This window comes from Chlorocebus sabaeus, chromosome 20 (genome assembly GCF_047675955.1).
Source record: "Chlorocebus sabaeus isolate Y175 chromosome 20, mChlSab1.0.hap1, whole genome shotgun sequence".
Lineage (NCBI taxonomy): Eukaryota > Metazoa > Chordata > Mammalia > Primates > Cercopithecidae > Chlorocebus > Chlorocebus sabaeus.
Genome location: NC_132923.1, coordinates 7599399 through 7618198, shown reverse-complemented (window position 1 = coordinate 7618198; position 18800 = coordinate 7599399). Strand labels below are relative to the sequence as shown.

At 43.9% G+C, this 18800-nt stretch overlaps 1 protein-coding gene across 12 annotated transcripts in view; it reads left to right on the top strand.

The window, feature by feature from the left end:
- Window positions 1–18800, top strand: part of DAP3 (death associated protein 3) — a 49791-nt gene that overhangs the window by 20360 nt on the left and 10631 nt on the right. For 4 of the 12 annotated variants that reach the window (XM_073008309.1, XM_073008312.1, XM_073008313.1 and 1 more), the window contains 4 exons: window positions 2116–2229; window positions 3542–3595; window positions 10795–10917; window positions 15196–15297. In XM_073008309.1, coding sequence (XP_072864410.1) covers window positions 3551–3595; window positions 10795–10917; window positions 15196–15297 — 270 coding nt within the window. In that variant the 5' untranslated portion in view covers window positions 2116–2229; window positions 3542–3550. The remainder of the gene's footprint in view (window positions 1–2115; window positions 2230–3541; window positions 3596–10794; window positions 10918–15195; window positions 15298–18800) is intronic. The other 8 variants (XM_073008304.1, XM_073008308.1, XM_073008302.1 and 5 more) reach the window with 3 other exon arrangements.

The window sequence follows — 18800 nt, the reverse complement described above, 5'->3', positions numbered from 1 at the left end:
TAGCCAAGGTGTCAGGTGTGGTAGCTCATGCCTGTAATCGCAGCACTTTGAGAGGCCAAGGCAGGTGGATCACCTGAGGTCAGGAGTTCGAGACCAGCCTGGCCAACATGGTGAAACACTGTCTCTACTAAAAAATATAAAAATTAACTGGGCGTGGTAGCTGGCATCTCTAACTCCAGTTACTCAGGAGGCTGAGACAGGAGAATCGCTTTAACCCGGGAGGTGGAGGTTGCAGTGAGCCGGGATCATGCCATTGCACTCCAGCCTGGGCAACAAGAGCAAAACCCCATCTCAAAACAACCAAAACAAAACAAACAAACAAAAAAAGCCAAAATGAACTAATTAATTACATAGATGTTTAATTCAGTTATTCTATAACTACTGGATATTAAGAGTTACATTTAAGTATTTTAAACCTCTTAGCTCCAAAAGATTTGGGCTTTTAAATTAAATATTTCCTGTATACAAAAGAATGAATATAATACACATGATATGAAAATTATTAATAAATTCTCATGTATCCATTATCCAGTGTTAGTAATAGTTTATTATCAGTTTCCTTATGTGCCCTGCCCCAATCTTTTTCCCTTTTCCTTCTCCCCAGAAGTAACCATTATTCTAAATGTTGTTTTTATCATTCTCTTGCCTTTTTGTTTCAGTTTTCCTATTTATATCCCCCAAATAATTAAAGAAGCTTTTTGGTTTTGAATTTTGTATGTTATATCATGCCAAATAGTGTTCACTCAGTATTCATTTTTGAGATCCATATTGATGCATGCAATGGTAATTTTTTCATTTAATTGCTTTCTAATATTCCATTTTATGACTGTCTCTATGTACTGTTCTACTAAGGGACATTTGGTTTTTCTACAGTTTTTTTACAATTCATACTCTGCTAGTATGAACCTCCATATATATATTTCCCAGTGTACATGTAGAAATGTTTTTGTTTTTGTTTTGAGATAGAGTTTCACTCTTGCTGCCCAGGCGGGAGTGCAATGGCATGATCTCGGCTCACTGCAACCTCCACCTCCCGGGTTCAAGCGATTCTCCTGCCTCAGCCTCCTGAGTAACTGGGATTACAGGCATACACCACCACGTCCAGCTAATTTTTTGTATTTTTAGTAGAGACAGGGTTTCACCATTTTGGCCAGGCTGGTCTCAAACTCCTAACCTCAGGTGATCCACCCGCCTTGGCCTCCCGAAGTGCTGGGATTACAGGCATGAGCCACCGTGCCTGGCCGTAGAAGTGCTTTTCTAGAGTAAGTACCAAGGAGTAGAATAGCTGGGTCATGGGCTTGTGTATTTTATTTTATTTATTTATTTATTTATTTTTTGAGATGGAGTCTTGCTCTGTCACCCAGGCTGGAATGCAGTGGTCCATTCTCAGTTCACTGCAACCTCTGCCTCCCGGGTTCAAGCGATTCTCCTGTCTCAGCCTCCTGAGTAGCTGGTATTACAGGCGCACGCTGCCCCCGACCCCCACTAATTTTTTTTTGTTTGTTTGTATTTTAGTAGAGATGAGGTTTCACTGTCTTGCCAAGACTGGTCTCAAACTCCTGACCTCAGGTGATCCGCCTGCCTCAGCTGCCCAAAGTGCTGAGATTACAGGTGTGAGCCACTGTGCCCAGCCGGCTTTTGCAGCATTTCCCCCCACTTTCATTTTTTTTTTTTGAGACAGAGTTTCACTCTTTTTGCCCAGTCTGGAGTGCAATGGTGCGATCTCGGCTCACTGCAACCTCTGTCTCCCAGGTTCAAGTGATCCTCCTGCCTCTGCCTCCTGAGTAGCTGGGATTATGGGTGCATACCACCACGCCCAGCTAATTTTTTGTATTTTTAGTAGGGATTGGGTTTCACCATGTTGGCCAGGCTGGTCCTGAACTCTTGACCTCAGGTGATCCACCTGCCGTGGCCTCCCAAAGTACTGGGATTACAGTCACGAGCAACCTCGCCTGGCCTGGTTTGTGCATTTTCAACTTTGCAAAGATACTTGTATTTATACTTTCATTGACATGTATGAAAGTTTAATACAATGTAATGTTTCACAGCCTATTTAACATTTGCTATTGTCTGACTTTTTAGTTTTTTTTCTTTTTTTTTTTTTTTTTGAGACAGAATCTCTGTCGCCTGGGCTAGAGTACAGTGGTGTGATATCAGCTCACTGCAACCTCTACCTCTTGGATGCAAGCAATCCTCCTGCCTTAGCCTCCAGAGTAGCTGGGACTACAGGTGTGTATCACCACTCCTGACTAATTTTTTTTTTAGAGTGCAGTGGCGTGATCTCAGCTCATTGCAAGCTCCGCCTTCCAGGTTCATGCTATTCTCTTGCCTTAGCCTCCCAAGTATCTGGGACTACAGGCGCCCGCCACCACGCCTGACTAATTTTTCTGTATTTTTGGTAGAGACAGGGTTTCCCCGTGTTAGCCGGGACCATCTCAATCTCCTGACCTCATGATCCGCCCACCTTGGCCTCCCAAAGTGCTGGGATTATAGGCGGGAGCCACTGCACCTGGCCTCCAACTCATTTTTTAAAATATGTTTTGGTAGAGACAAAGTTTTACCATGTTGGCCAGGCTGGTCTCGAACTCCTGACCTCAAGTGATCTGCCCACCTTGACCTCCCAAAGTGCTGAGATTAGAGACAGGGTTTCCCCGTGTTAGCCGGGACCATCTCAATCTCCTGACCTCATGATCCGCCCACCTTGGCCTCCCAAAGTGCTGGGATTATAGGCGGGAGCCACTGCACCTGGCCTCCAACTCATTTTTTAAAATATGTTTTGGTAGAGACGAAGTTTTACCATGTTGGCCAGGCTGGTCTCGAACTCCTGACCTCAAGTGATCTGCCCACCTTGACCTCCCAAAGTGCTGAGATTACAGGTATAAGCTATTACACCTGGCCTGTTTTCTTTTCTTTTCTTTTCTTTTTTTTTTTTTTTTTTTGAGGTGGTCTCTGTCATCCGTGCTGGAATGTAGTGCATCTCAGCTCACTGTGACCTTCACCTCCTACGCTCAAGTGATCCTCCTGCCTCAGCCTCCCGAGGAGCTGGGACCACAGACGTGCACTACCATGCCGCACTAATTTTTATATTTTTTGTAAAGATAGGGTCTCACTCTGTTGCCAAGGCCAGTCTTGAACTCCTGGGCTCAAGCAATCCACCCACCTGAGCCCCGCAAAGTGTTCCTCCAAAAGTGTTGGGATTGTAGGTGTGAGCCACTGTGTCCTGCCTGACTTTTTAATTTTCCCAGTATGATGATTGTGAATGGTAGCTGGTTTTCATCATTTTAATTAGCATTTCCCTGATTTGTAATGAGGTTCAAAAATCTTTTCATGGGTTCACTAGCCTTTTGTGTTTTCTTTTCTGTGAAATGCCAGTTTATGTCTTTTGCTCATTTTTCTTTATGAAGCCGTAGGCATTCTTTATCTATTCTAGATATTAATATAGATTATTAATCCCTATTAATCTATTGTCAGTTTTCCATGTTGCAAATAGCTTTTCCCATTTGTGGTTTACCTTTTCATTTTTTTTTTTTGTTTTTTTAAGAGTGCAAGGATGATGCTGAAAGGAATAACAAGGCTTATCTCTAGGATCCATAAGGTGAGTCCTGACTGACCTGAACACTGTGCATATTGCCTTTAGGTTCCTGGGTTCTTATTTTTAGATGGAGTCATTGTATCTAGAGTGAAATGCTCTGGAAAACTTCATATGTAACAGGTTTCAGTAGAATAATTGTGCTTGAGAATTTACCATGGGATAGGAGAATTAATATTTTTCTAGAAAACATAAGTAAGTTCGACTGTAATTATCTTTATCGACTTTATTTCTCTAGCCAACTAGAGAATGGTTATCATCCCTTAATGAAGTATTTAAAAGAAAAACAAGTTGCCAATTTACAGCTTTAGCATCTAAAATAGAATAAAAAATAAAATTGTACATGAAAAAGACCATTCTGCTGGTTTGCTTCATTGCTTCATTTTTTCACCAAATAGTTGTTCAGTACTTTGTTTTTTTTGTTTTTTTTTTTTTTTGAGACGGAGTCTCACTGTGTCACCCAGGCTGGAGTGTGCAGTAGTGCAATCTCGGCTCACTGTAACCTCCGCCTCCCGGGTTCAAGCATTTCTTCTGCCTCAGCCTCCCGAGTAGCTGGGACTACAGGTGCGTGCCACCATGCCCAGCTAATTTTTGTGTTTTTAGTACAAACCATGTTTCATCGTATTAGCCAGCCTGGTCTCAAACGCCTGACTTCGTGATCTGCCCACCTCGGCCTCCCAAAGTGCTGGGATTACAGGCATGAGCCACTGTGCCCAGCCTTCAGTACCTTCTATATGGCACGTACTCAGAATTCTAAGATGCTTCATTTCACTAATAATAGTTATTATTTGTTGGGTATTATTATGTTCCAGGTAATACACTAAGTGCTTCAGTTTTTTTAATCCTCATGATCAACCCATGAACGAGATAATATCCTTGTTTCACAGATGTAGAAACTAAAGATGAGATTGACTAGGTAACTTACCTGAGGAAATAGCCTGTTAGGTTGCAAAGCCCACACGAGGTGCCAGGTCTGTCTGACTTCAAAGCCTGTGGCCTAACCACTGTGCTCTATTGCATTTTATGGTCCATGTTCTCCAGAAGCTTATAGTCCAGTAGAATCATGAATAAATGACTATTTCAGTACGGTGCTCTGACAGCACCAAAGAGGAGCACCTGAGCTGGATTAGTCAAGTCAGTAGGAGATCCTGATAAGGCTCAGAACTGAGCCAGAAAGACTTGGTCATTTTCAGCTGGTTATTTAATTACAGATTAGATTTCCTAGAAGAGGAGCCCTTCCTCCTGTATGGCTCTCCCTGCATGTGCCCCCTTCCCTCAGGCCTATATATGAATACATGAAATAACCCATTATTATAAAATGAAATGAAAGCAAGGATCAGCAGAGGGATGGATTCTGGACTCAACTGATCATATTACAAGGCTAAAATAAATTTACTTTATCGGCTGCGCACGGTGGCTCATGCCTGTAATCCCAGCACTTTGGGAGGCCAAGGTGGGCAGATCACCTGAGGTCGGGAGTTTGAGACCAGCCTGGCCAACATAGTGAAACCCCATCTCTCCTAAAAATACAAAAATTAGCTGCATGTGGTGGCACACGACTACAATCCCTGCTACTCATGAGGCTGAGGTAAGAGAATCGCTTGAACCCAAGAGGTGGAGGTTGCAGTGAGCCGAGATCATGCCATTGCACTCTAGCCTGGGCAACAGAGCAAGACTCCATCTCAAAAAAAAAAAAAAGTTCCTCTTTCTTAATAACAGACGAGAAAGACCTGAGGCCAGACTGTAGCGCGCTGTTGGTGAGAGAAAGTTTTGGGTTTTTGGTTTTTTTTTGTTTTTTTTTTTTTTAGTTTGGTTCAGGGTGATTTTATTAGGGTTCTCTACAGGGACAGCACTAATAGGATAGAAGTATATATAAAGGAGAGTTTGTTAAGGAGTGTTGAGTCACACCATCTGGCGAAGTCCCACAGTAGGCCATCAGCAAGCTGAGGAGCAAGTAAGCCAGTCCAAGTCCCAAAATTTCAAAAGAAGGGAAGCTGACAGTGCAGCCTTTAGTCTGTGACTAAAGGCCTGAGAGCCCCTGGCAAATCACTGTTTTAAATCCAAGAGTCCAAAAGCTGAAGAACTTCAGGGTCCAGTGTTCGAAGGCAGGAAGCATCTAGCCCAGGAGAAAGATGAAGGCTGGAAGACTCAGCAAGTCAGCACCTTCTTCTGCCTGCTTTATTCTAGCTGCCCTGGCAGGTGATTAGTTGGTGAAACATTGAGGGTGAGTCTGCCTCTCCCAGTCCACTGACTCAAATGTTAATCTCCTTTGGCAACACCCTCACAGACACATGCAGGAACAATACTTTACAGCCTTTAATCCAATCAAGTTGACACTTAATATTAACCATCACAGTGACCTTCTAGATTGGCCCACAAATGCTCTTTCAAAAACTGCAGGATGTTTATTCTGGAACTGTACAGAGGCAGTTGTACACATGGTTGTTTTCTCTGGAAACAACAGTCTACTTGAGTGATATATATAAAACTTTAAGAACTAAAGATTCCATTTTGCTGTAGGCCAGGCACGGTGGCTGACACCTGTAATGCCAGCACTTTGGGAGGCCGAGGCAGGCAGATCACCTGAGGTCGGGAGTTCGAGACCAGCCTGACCAACATGGAGAAACCCCATCACTACTAAAAATACAAAATTAGCCAGGTGTGGTGGCGCATGTCTGTAATCCCAGCTACTTGGGAGGCTGAGACAGGAGAATCACTTGAACCCGGAAGACAGAGGTTGCAGTGAGCCAAGATCACACCATTGCACTCCAGCCTGGGCAACAAGAGCAAAACTCCATCTCAAAAAAAAAAAAAAAAGATTCCATTTTGCTAGCTTTTAATTTGCTTCAAAAATTACCTGTAGTTTCAGCTACTTGAGAGGCTGAAGCAGGATGATCATGTGGGCCCAGGATTTGAGACTGGCCTGGGCAATATAGCAAGACTACACCCTATGTCCAAAAAAAAAAAAAAAGTATAACAAAAACGTCATCACATTACTGTAGAAATAGCACCACCTTGTGGCCCTTGAATAGTTTGTTTTCCACTTTGCTTTGTAAAGAGACATCGTGCTTTCTCTCCAGTAGATAAAATTGAGTAGCATTTAAGTAGTACTAGGGTATATTATTCAGATTGCAATGCTGAAGTAACAAGCCTTGTATTCTCAGTGGCCTAACACAAAGGGTATTGTTTGTGTTGTGTGCATGTGTTTTGCTTTGTTTTTCTGTTCATATCTTTCAAAAAGGCTTTGCAAGCAAGATTGAAGTCTGGATGGAGGGACAAAAGTTTACCTTCTTGGGATACATCTCAACATGTAGCTTTTAAGATGGGGAGGGAGAGATAATTTATACCTCACACTTAATTGGCTCTGACTAGAAAGGACGCAATGACACAAGTTATTTCCATTCATAGGTCTTTAGCCAAAGGAATCACATGACCTCTCCCGTTTCTTCAAGGTAGACTGAGAAGTGTAGAGAATGATTTGGATATTTGGATATTTCCCAAGCATTGCTCCTTCTGCTGTAATTTACAGTCATACATTCTCAGACAGAGCTGGAGCAACTCTAGTACTTGACAGTTACTTTATATTAAAATCTACGAGTAATGGTTCAGAGGTTTCTGTGTATACTTCACTGAGTTTCCTATAGAGCATTTACTTTACTTCGTGGATGCTTTACGTACTTTCTCATTGCATGTTTTCAGTTTCAGATTCTTTATTCCAGGGCAAAGGGCTAAGTACTTTGTAGTGTGTTAAGTACTCAGAGAGGGAGATACAAAAATGAATAAAATCTAACCCCTTCTAAGCGTGTAGCCTAGGAGACAAACATGTATAACATAACATGATACAATTTTTTTTTAAATAGAGACAAACTTGGATGTGAATTCCAGTTCACCGCCTAAAACTCTGTGACCTTAATCAAAATTACTCAGCTTCCCTGAACCTTGTCTTCCCCATCATAACAAAGGGTTGATAATATTCTGCCTATCTTCTAGGATTTCTAGGTTTAAAACTAGTACATATATAATACTGTATTGCCTGACATCTAATAGATACTCAGTTAACAGTAGGCAGGAATACAACTCAAGGCAATGTAATAAACTTGCCGTGTAATACAAAGAGTGCTATTAGCAGAAAGGAAAGAGAATTACTTTTGACTGGAGGTGTCTGGCAAATTTTCACTGAGGATGTGACATTTGAGTTGAGGTTTGATGAATGGGAGGATTTAAATGGGGAGAGAGGGAAGTTGAAGTTGAATGAGCAGAAGTATAGAGGCATAAAAGTGACTTGTTTTAGCGTGGTCATATGGTTATAAATGAAATTACAAAGGTAGGCTGAAGTCATCACAGTGGTCTAGATTGTTATGCTAAGGAATTTGAGACTTATTTTGACATCATTCTGGAACCTTCTAAGCTTTTTAAAATTTTTTTATTGTCGGGGTCTCACTGCTGCCCTGGCTGATGTGGAACTCCTGCCCTCCAGCAGTCTTTCCACTTTAGCTCCCAAGTAGCTGGGACTACAGGAGTGGACCACCACACCTGGCTCCATCCAAGCTTTTAGATTAGTCGAAGGTTAAGCCTATTTTTGGGAAGATGAAGGACAATGAAAGAGGAAAAAATCAAAGATTTAGAGATAAAGATACAAGTTAAAATGTTATGTGTTGGCTGGGAGTGGTGGCTTACGCCCATAATCCCAGCACTTTGGAAGGCTAAGGTGGGCAGATCACCTGAGGTCAGGAGTTCCAGACCAGCGTGACTAACATGGTGAAACCCAGTCTCCACTAAAAATACAAAAATTAGCCAGGCGTGGTGGCGGGTGCCTGTAATCCCAGCTAGTGAGGCAGGAGAACCACTTGAACCTGGGGGCAGAGGTTGTAGTGAGCGGAGATCATGCCATTGCACCCCTGCCTGGGCGACAAGAGTAAGACTCTCTCAAAAAAAAAAAAAAAAAAAAAAAAAGTGATGTGTACAATACTCTCTCTCAACCTGTGCAGTGGGAATGTTAGACACAGAATTTATGTATGGAGTTTAGGATCCTGTCATAAAATGGGTGTAAGTGTGAGGAGGGATAGTACAGAGATAACTTACATTTTCTGCACTCAAAAAACTGCTTGGTAGGCTGGGCATGGTGGCTCACGCCTGTAATCCCAGCACTTTGGGAGCCTGCGGCAGGAGGATCACCTGAGGTCAGGAGTTTGAAACCAGCCTGGGCCGGGCGCGGTGGCTCAAGCCTGTAATCCCAGCACTTTGGGAGGTCGAGACGGGCGGATCACAAGGTCAGGAGATCGAGACCATCCTGGCTAACACGGTGAAACCCCGTCTCTACTAAAAAATACAAAAAACTAGCCGGGCGAGGTGGCAGGCGCCTGTTGTCCCAGCTACTCGGGAGGCTGAGGCAGGAGAATGGCGTGAACCCGGGAGGCGGAACTTGCAGTGAGCTGAGATCCGGCCACTGCACTCCAGCCTGGGCGACAGAGCAAGACTCCGTCTCAAAAAAAAAAAAAAAAAAAAAAAAAGAAACCAGCCTGGCCAACATGGCAAAATCCCGTCTCTACTAAAAATAGAAAAATTAGCTGGGCGTGGTGGCACATGCCTATAATTCCAGCTCCTCTAGAGGCTGTGGCAGGAGAATCGCTTTAACCCAGGAGGCGGAGGTTGTAGAGAGCCAAGATCTTGCCACTGCACCCCAGCCTGGGCAGCAGAGCAAGACTACATCTCAGAAAAAAAAAAAAACAACACCAAATGCTGCTTGGTGAGCCAGGTGCAATGGCTCACACCTATCATCCTAGCACTTTGGGAGGCTGAGGCAGGAGGATCACTTGAGCGCAGGAGTTAGAGAGCAGCCTGGGCAACATAGCAAGACCCTGTCTTCAAAAAATTAAAAAAATTAAAAATTAGCTGGGCGTGGTGGCATGCGCCTGCAGTCCCAGCTACTTGGGAGCCTGAGATGGGAGCATGGCTTGGGCCTGGGAGTTTGAGACTACAGTGTGCCGTGATTGTGCCACTGTACTCCAGCCTGGGTGACAAAGCAAGACCCTGTCTTTAAAAAAAGAGGGTGAGAAGCTGCTTGGTGAGACTATAAAATACAGACCGCTTTCATATGATAACCTATTTATTAAGCAACTCCCTTATTACACTATCCATTATATTTCTGTTCTCTCGCTTCTCCTGGCTGCATTCCCTAATCTTTTCCTCATAACACATCTTTTCACTTTCTACATAAGGCTTATTATCCTTAAGCTCAGTTTTGGAGTTTTTCACTTACCCTTTTGTTAGATTTGTCTCCTGAAATCCCCCCTCTTCCCCTCTCTGTTGGTTCAGAGGTTTCAGTGTACAGTTCACTGAGTTACCTATAGAGCAGTTTGCTTTCACTTAGCTATGTATCTGACATACTCCCTTATTACATGTCTCTAATGAAAGATTCTTTTTTCCAGGGCACAATTAGCAGGAAAATTGTTACAGGGCATGTAATTATAGCTGTCACATAGTGAGGAGCATTGCACTGATCCCCTGATAACTGAGGTGACTGACAGAGAATGAGAATTACACAGTTTTGGCAACCATTCATCACTGGGCAAGCGCATTAAAAGAGCTTTCCTGCTTCAAGTTTGCTAATGGTTATGCTGTGTATGCTCCTGAATAATCTCTGACAGAATTGTTTGTTTCCATATAGGACAGATCCCTGATAAGGCAATACACAGACTGGAACAGATATAGAATATGAACAATGTCATTGGACTTAGTGAATTTTAAATAATAACAGGGATCTTTTTTACATAGAAGAAAAATGTGTGTTAGTGACATCCCTGTTGCAGACATGGCTCACCTTCTCAGTGTTATAGCGAGCATAAAAAGTTTGTTTGGCCAGGTGTGGTGACTCAAGCCTGTAATCCCAGCATTTTGGGAGGCAGAGGCGGGCAGATCACCTGAGTTCAGGAGTTCGAGATCAGTCTGGCCAACATGGTGAAATCTCGTTTCTACTAAAAATACAAAAAATTAGCTGGGTGTGGTGGCACGTGCCTGTAATCCTAGTTACTCAGGAGACTGAGGCGGGAGAATCACTTGAACCCGGGAGGTGGAGGTTGTAGTGAGCCAAGATCGCTACACTCCATTGCACTCCAGCTTGGGCAACAAGAGCGAAACTCTGTCTCAAAAAAAAAAAAAAAAAAAAGTTTGATAACCCCATGACACTGAAATGATTTCTCTTACAGTTGGACCCTGGGCGTTTTTTACACATGGGGACCCAGGCAAACCAAAGCATTGCTGCTCACCTAGATAACCAGGTTCCAGTTGAGAGTCCCAGAGCTATTTCCCGCACCATTGAGAATGACCCGGTGAGTTACTAATGTGTATATGGGGTTTCTCAGGGCTTATGATTTGTGTTCCTATCCTCATTTTGCATAGGAAAACCGAAACTGCAAGAAGCTTAGTAGATTTGCATTTACTCAGATAGTGCACCTGAGATAGCACTCTGGAACCCAGATTCTCCCTGTCCCTGTCTGATACTGTGGTAACATACACTGGCCAGCTCCATCCATATCTGTTCCCATGTAATCCTGACTAGTGAATTCACCTAGTTTCACGGATTTTGCTGAGCATAGAGTTGTCGAATACTCAATACTTACTAAGTTTAATTTCTTACAGGGTAAGTTTACCAATTATTATTGCTTATATTATGTGTTGGGTGACAGACCTTTTCTTAAAGGACTATGTAGTGAATATTTTAGGCCGGTGGACTGGGATGATCTGTCACAAGTACTCAACTGTGCCATAAACAAATGGGTGTAAACATGTACCAGTAAAACTCTGTTTACAAAGCAGGTGCCCAGCCATAACTTAACAACCTCTGGTATGGAGAATACTAAAGAAATTAAACTACTTGCCCACAATTTTCTACCAGGGTAGGTTCAGAACCCAGTTTTTCTAATAACCAATCTGGTGCTATTTTGCAGTTTTGTAAGTGGATTTCCTAGGGTCTGGAGAGGGAACTAACTTGATTTGTTATGAGAAGAGCAGCATTTAAAATGAATTTTGTCTGCAGAAGCCAGGATTCCAGCGGTATCTAGTGTTGCATTTTCTAGTCCAGTTCCCCATTAGACTGGATATTGATTTCTTTCTGTTGCTACCTCTCATAAATGAAATTAATTTGTGGTCTGTGCTGTAATGTGAAGAACCAGTAGTTTCCTTCCCTGCCCCTACCCTCTGAGTCTTCCCATCTTAATACAGTCTTTGTGGAAGGAAAAAAAGAATCACCCATTACTCAAAACATTATCTCAGCAGGGTGTGTTTTAAATATATCTCTAGCCTTTGGCCATGTGGGGTGGCTCATGACTATCATCCTAGCACTTTGGGAGGCCGAGGCAGGAGGATCACTTGAGGTCAGTTCTAGACCAGCCTGGCCAACATAGCGAAAGCCTGTCTCTACTAAAAATACTAAAATTAGCTGGCTGTGGTGGCGGGCACCTGTAATCCCAGCTATTTAGGAGGCTGAGGCAGGAGAATCGCTTGAACCGAGGAGACAGAAGTTGCAGTGAGCCAAGATTGCACCACTGCACTCCAGCCTGGGCAGGAGAGCAAGACTCTTGTCTTAAAAAGTATATATATATGGCTGGGTGAGGTGGCTCATGCCTGTAATCCCAATATATATATACCATTCACCTATTTTGACAAACACAAAATGAAGTAGAATAAATGAATCAAGCCACTGAAGTGTCTTTCAGCTTTCTCTGTAATTGTAGTTCTTTTATCTGCCAGTTCCTCTGGGGTTTCTATGGAAACAGCAGCATGCAGATGATCTTGTCACATGACCGGAGCATCTCTATACACAGCACAGAAGAATCCAGATGGCAAGAATTGTCTTTACTACCCCTACATCTACAGTTTACTTTGATGAGCAATTGGCTTCATTATTTGGGCCACCACTTTTATATACATACTGGGTTTGGGGACAGCAGTCAGCATTCTTGGCTAAGATAAATGAGGATGGGCACAGTAGCTTATGCCTGCAATCCCTGTACTTTGGGAGGCCTAGGCGGGAGGATCACTTGAGCTTAGGAGTTCTAGACTAGCCTAGGCAACATGGCAAGACCCTAACTCTAAACAATTTTTTTTTTTTTTTCCGAGACAGAGTTTTACTCTTCTTGCCCAGGCTGGAGTGCAATGGCGCGGTCTCGTCTCACTGCAGCCTCCACCTCCCGGGTTTAAGTGATTTTCCTGTCTCAGCCTCCCAAGTAACTGTGATTACAGGCACCCATCACCACACCTGGCTAAGTTTTGTATTTTTAGTACAGATTGGGTTTCACCATGTTGGCCAGGCTGGTCTTAAACTCCTGACCTCAGGCAATCCACCCACCTCAGCTTCCTAAAGTGCTGGGATTACAGATGTGAGCCACTGCACCCAACCAAAAAAAATTTTTTTTTTCTTTTTCTTTTTTTTCTTTTTTTTAGACGGCGCCTTGCTCTGTCGCCCAGGCTGGAGTACAGTGGCATGATCATGGCTCACTGCATCCTCCACCTCCCGGGTTCAAGCAGTTCTGTGCCTCAGCCTCCCCAGTAGCTGGGATTACAGGCACCTGCCACCATGCCTGGCTAATTATTTGTATTTTTTGTAGAGACGGGCTTTCACCCTCTTGACCAGGCTGGTCTTGAACTCCTGACCTCATGATCCACCAACCTTGGCCTCCCATAGTGCTGGGATGACAGGCATGAGCCACCGCACTCGGCCAAAAGTTTTTCAATTAGCAGTGCATAGTGGCATGCGCCTGTAGTCCCAGCTACTGGAGAGGTTTAGGTACAAGGATCACTTGAGCCGAAGAGGTCAAGGCTACAGTCAGCTGAGATCAGGCCACTGCACTCCAGTCTGGGCAACAGGCTTTCTCAAAACAATGGGAGATATCTTTTCCAGCTTTAAGAGATGAGTGGTCCAGGGCGCAGTGGCTCACGCCTGTAATCCCAACACTGAGAGGCTGAAGCGGGAGGATCACTGGAGTTCAGGAGTTCAAGACCAACCTGGGCAACATAGCAAGACCTCATCTCTACCAAAAAAGTCAAGAAGTTAGCCAGGTATAGTGGTGCACACCTGTGGTCCCAGCTACTCGTGAGGCTGAGGCAGGAGGATCTCTTGAGCCTGGGAATTGGAGGCCTCAGTGAGCCATGATTGCACCACGATACTCCATCCTGGTAAACCGAGCAAGATCTTGTCTCAAAAAAAAAAAAAAAGAAAAAACAAGACATAAAGGCCGGGTGCAGTGGCTCACACCTGTAATCCTAGCACTTCGGGAAGCCAAGGCAGGCAGATCACTTGAAGACCAGCCTGTCCAACATGGAGAAACCCTGTCTCTACTAAAAATACAAAATTAGCCAGGTATGATGGCACATCCCTGTGATCCTAGCTACTTGGGAGGCTGAGGCAGGAGAATTGCTTGAACCTGGGAGGCGGAGGTTGTGGTGAGCCACGATTGCACCATTGCACTTTAGCCTGGGCAACAAGGGTGAAACTCCATCTCAAAAAAAAAAAGAATACATAAAGACATGAGTGAATAGCAGGCCTTATCCAATTTTCAAAGTCTTGGTCACAGATAAGAAGACAAGGCTGGGCTAGGCACTGTGTCTCACACCTGTAATCCCAGCACTTTGGGAGGTCAAGGTGAGTGGATCATGAGGTCAAGAGATTGAGACCATTCTGGTCAACATGGTGAAACCCCATCTCTCCTAAAAATACAAAAATTAGCTGGGCGTGGTGGCGCGTGCCTGTAGTCCCAGCTGCTCGGGAGGCTGAGGCAGGAGAATCGGTTGAACCTGGGAGGCAGAGGTTGCAGTGAGCCGAGATCGCACCATTGCACTCCAGCCTGGGTGACAGAGCAAGACTCCATCTCAAAAAAAGAAAAAAGAAGAAGACAAGACTGGGCAAGGTGGCTCACGCTGTAATCGCGGCATTTTGGGAGGCTGAGGCAGGCAGATCACCTGAGGTCAGGAGTTTAAGACCAGCCTGGCCAACGTGGTGACCCTGTCTCTACTAAAAATATGAAAATTAGCCGGGTGTGGTGGCACATGTCTGTAATGCCAGCTACTGGGAGGCTGAGGCAGGAGAATTGCGTGTACCTGGGAGGCGGAGGTTGCAGTGAGCTAAGATCGCGCCTTTGCACTCCTGCCTGGGTGACAAAAGTAAAACTCCATCTTAAAAAAAAAATTTTAAGCCAGGTGCGGTGGCTCATGCCTGTAATCCCAGCACTTTGGGAGGCCCAGGCGGGTGGATCACAAGGTCAGGAGATCGAGACCATCCTGGCTAACACAGTGAAACCCAGTCTCTACTAAAAATACAAATAATTAGCCGGGCATGGTGGCGGGCGCCTGTAGTTCCAGCTACTTGGGAGGCTGAGGCAGGAGAATTGCTTGAACCTGGGAGGCGGAGCTTGTAGTGAGCTGAGATCCAGCCACTGCACTCCAGCCTGGGCGACAGAGCGAGACTCCATCTCAAAAAAAAAAAAAAAGTATATATATATATATATTTATATATATATTTATATACACACACACACACACAGATAAGAAGACAAAAAGAAAGTCTTGGTCACTTTGTCACCATTATACCTGTTTGCACTCTTATTTCCTAGGCCAAGCATGGGGATCAGCACGAGGGTCAGCACTACAACATCTCCCCCCAGGATTTGAAGACTGTATTTCCCCATGGCCTTCCTCCTCGCTTTGTGATGCAGGTGCTCAAGACAGGGAATGGTACTGGGGGGAACCCAGAATACAAGCTGCTGCTAGCAAAGGGGTTGGGCTAAATGAGAAGAAAATTATAAAAGATGAAATTTAATCTGAAAAACAAATTCATCTGTTGATTACCTTTTGTGACTAGTACAATTACTTTATGCTCATGTTTAAACAGTATTGATGTTTTCCTCCTTGTATAGCCCAAGAAAATTCCAGTAATTTCGGCATCAAATAATTGTTTTAAATGAACTTAAAATTTGCCTTGGCAGAATATCATGAAAATAGTTAATATGCTGCACAAAAGCAAAATCATAATATACTCCTGAGCTAAATAGAAGCGATATTTTGATTAGATGCATTGGTTTTTATTTTCCCATGTATTTTGTGAAAATGTTATCAAGCTTGCCTGTGCAGGTGAGTTTTAGCGTGCGAGCCAGAGGATCTTATTTCTTTAGTGTGGTTTATTTCAGGAAATTAGATGAATAATAAGGGCATAACAGGTCGGGCGCTGTGGCTCATGCCTGTAATCCCAGCTGCACTTTGGGAGGCCAAGGTGGAGGGATCACTTGAGCCCAGGAGTTCGAGACCAGTCTGGGCAACATAGGGAGACCTGTCTCTACAAAAATTAAAAATAAAAAATTAGCTGGACATGGTGCACACCTGTAGTCACAGCTCCTCGGGTGGCTGAGGTTGGAGGATCACTTGAGCTCAGGAGGTGATCAATAAGCTGTGATTGCACCACTGTACCCCAGCCTGGGTAACAGAGCGAGACCTTATCTCAAGCATAAAATAAAGTAAGGTATAACAGGCCAGGCAAGGTAGTTTATGCCTGTAGTCTCAGCACTTTGGGAGGTGAAGGTGGGATGATCGTTTGAGTGTAGGAGTTTAAGACCAGCTGGGCAATATAATGAGACTGTATCTTTATTTAGAAAGAAAAACACGGGCAACCTGCTGGGGTCCCCTTCCACACTGTGGAAGCTTTGTTCTTTTCCTCTTCACAATAAATTCTTGCTGTTGCTCACTCAAAAAAAAAAAAACATTTAGTCCTGTGTGGTAGCTCCTTGAGGTAGCTCCTTAGGAGGCTGAGGCAGGAGGATGGCTTGAGCCCAGGGGTTCAGGCTGCAGTGAGCTACGATAGTGCCACGGCACTCCAACTTGGGCAACAGAGTGAGACCCTGTCTCCAAAAAACAATTTTAATTAAAAAAATTTTTTGTTGTTGTTGTTAAGATTGGAAATGGGACACAACCAGAAGAAAGCATCTGCAGTGGCACTTTAAACTGTTCAAGACATTCAAGTACAATATTGATTTAGCTTCAGGGTTGTGAGGTACTGTCTTTAATTAACTATTTGAAGTTGTTTTCAGACTAGGTTAACCAACAATGCTCTGGAAGAACTTAAACATTCTTTTCATAATTTTCATTTACGTGAAGGCCCACTTCCTCACCATTATTGTGGATATTAGCATTGTCATACTGCCTAATATGACATTTTTTTTTTTTAATACTGCTTCTTTTGGAGCAGACCTAACTGACGGACAGTGTGCCTAGAGTAGCTGACTTTATTTTATTATTATTATTTTAATTACAGAGACAGGGTCTCACTCTGACAACCAGGCTGGAGTACAGTGGCGTGACCATAGCATACTCTACATCTCTGACCTCCTGGGCTCAAGTGATCCTCCTGTCTTGGTATCTCAAAGTGCTGGGATTACAGGTGTGAGCTGCAGCTCCCAGCCCTGATGTGCCTTTTTTTTTTTTTTTTGAAACAGAGTTTCACTTTTGTCACCCAGGCTGGAATGCAGTGATGTGATCTCAGCTCACTGCAACCTCCGCCTCCTGAGTTCAAGTGATTCTCCTACCTCAGCCTCCCAAGGAGCTGGGATTACAGGTGCTCGCCACCACGCCTGGCTAATTTTTATATTTTTAGTAGAGATAGGGATTTGCCATATTGGCCACGCTGGTCTCCAACTACTAACCTCAGGTGATCCACTTGCCTTGGCCTCCCAAAGTGCTGGGATTACAGGCATGAGCCATCACGCCCAGCCGACATTTGTTTTAATACCTGTATTGTGTTTTTTTGAATATTGAACCTTCCATTAAGTTTGGAATCGCCTGTCAAATCCTACACCAATTCAATTGTTTTGTTAGGATTTCTTTTAAAAATATCAACACTGGCTGGGTACAGTGGCTCACACCTGTAATCCCAGCACTTTGGGAAGTCGAGGTGAGCAGATTACTTAAGGCCAGGAGTTCAAGACAAGCCTGGCCAAACATGGTGAAACTCCGTCTCTCCTAAAAATACGAAAATTAGCTGGGCATGGTGGCGCACGCCTGTAGTCCCAGCTACTTGTGAGACTGAAGCAGGAAAAACGCTTGACCCCAGGAGGCAGAGCTTGCAGTGAGCTGAGATCGTGTCACTGCACTCCAGTCTGTGCGACAGAGCGAGACTCTGTCTCAAAAAAATAAAAAAATTAACACTATTTTAGTTATACTTAGAAACAGTATTTGTTAGATATTTATTCCTATTAGTAGACATATTTTAATATTTTCTTTGCAAATCAGTTTCACACACATTAGTGCTTCCCAGATTTCCTGCCAAAGTATTCTGGTAGCAAAAGGGGAATGAACACATAAACTCTGAAAGGTTAGTATGCTGGGGGTGTGAGGTATGGATGGCCTTAGAGTTGTGGGGGCAGCTGGTCACACCTGCTCCTGAGCTGCCATGTATTTAGTTCTAGAGAAAAAAGTAAATGGTTAAAGTAATAAAAATAAATTTTAGGCCAGGTACGGTGGCTCATGCCTATAATCCCAGCACCTTGGGAGACCTAGGTGGGCGGATCATGAGGTCAGGAGTTCAAGACCAGCCTGACCAACATGGTGAAACCCTGTCTCTACTAAAATTACAAAAATCAGCCTGGCGTGGTTGCGGCACCAGTAATCCCAGCTACTGAGGAGGCTGAGGCGGGAGAATTGCTTGAACCCAGGAGGCGGAGGTTGCAGTGAGCCAAGATCACGCCACTGCACTCCAGCCTGGGTGACAGAGCAAGACTCCGTCTCAAAAAAAAAAATTAACTAAAAATAAATTTTAGGCCGGGCGCACTGTCTCACGCCTGTAATCCCTGCACTTAGGGAGGCCGAGGCGGGGGGATCACCTGAGGTCAGGAGTTTGAGACCAGCCTGACCAACATTGAGAAACTCCATCTGTACTAAAAATATAAAATAGCCAGGCGTGGTGGTGCATGCCTGTAATCCCAGCTACTCGGGAGGCTGAGGTGGGAGAATCACTTGAACCGGGAGGCAGAGGTTGTGGTGAGCCGAGATTGTGCCATTGCATTCCAGCCTGAGCAACAAGAGTGAAACTCCATCTCAAAAAAAAAAAGAGTTAATGTTTATTGAATTATTAACTTGTGTCAGAAATTTTAAGCATTTTTCTATATGCTTTCCATATTTACAGTGGCCCTAAGTGGTATACATAATTTTGTCATGAGACATATCAATTATT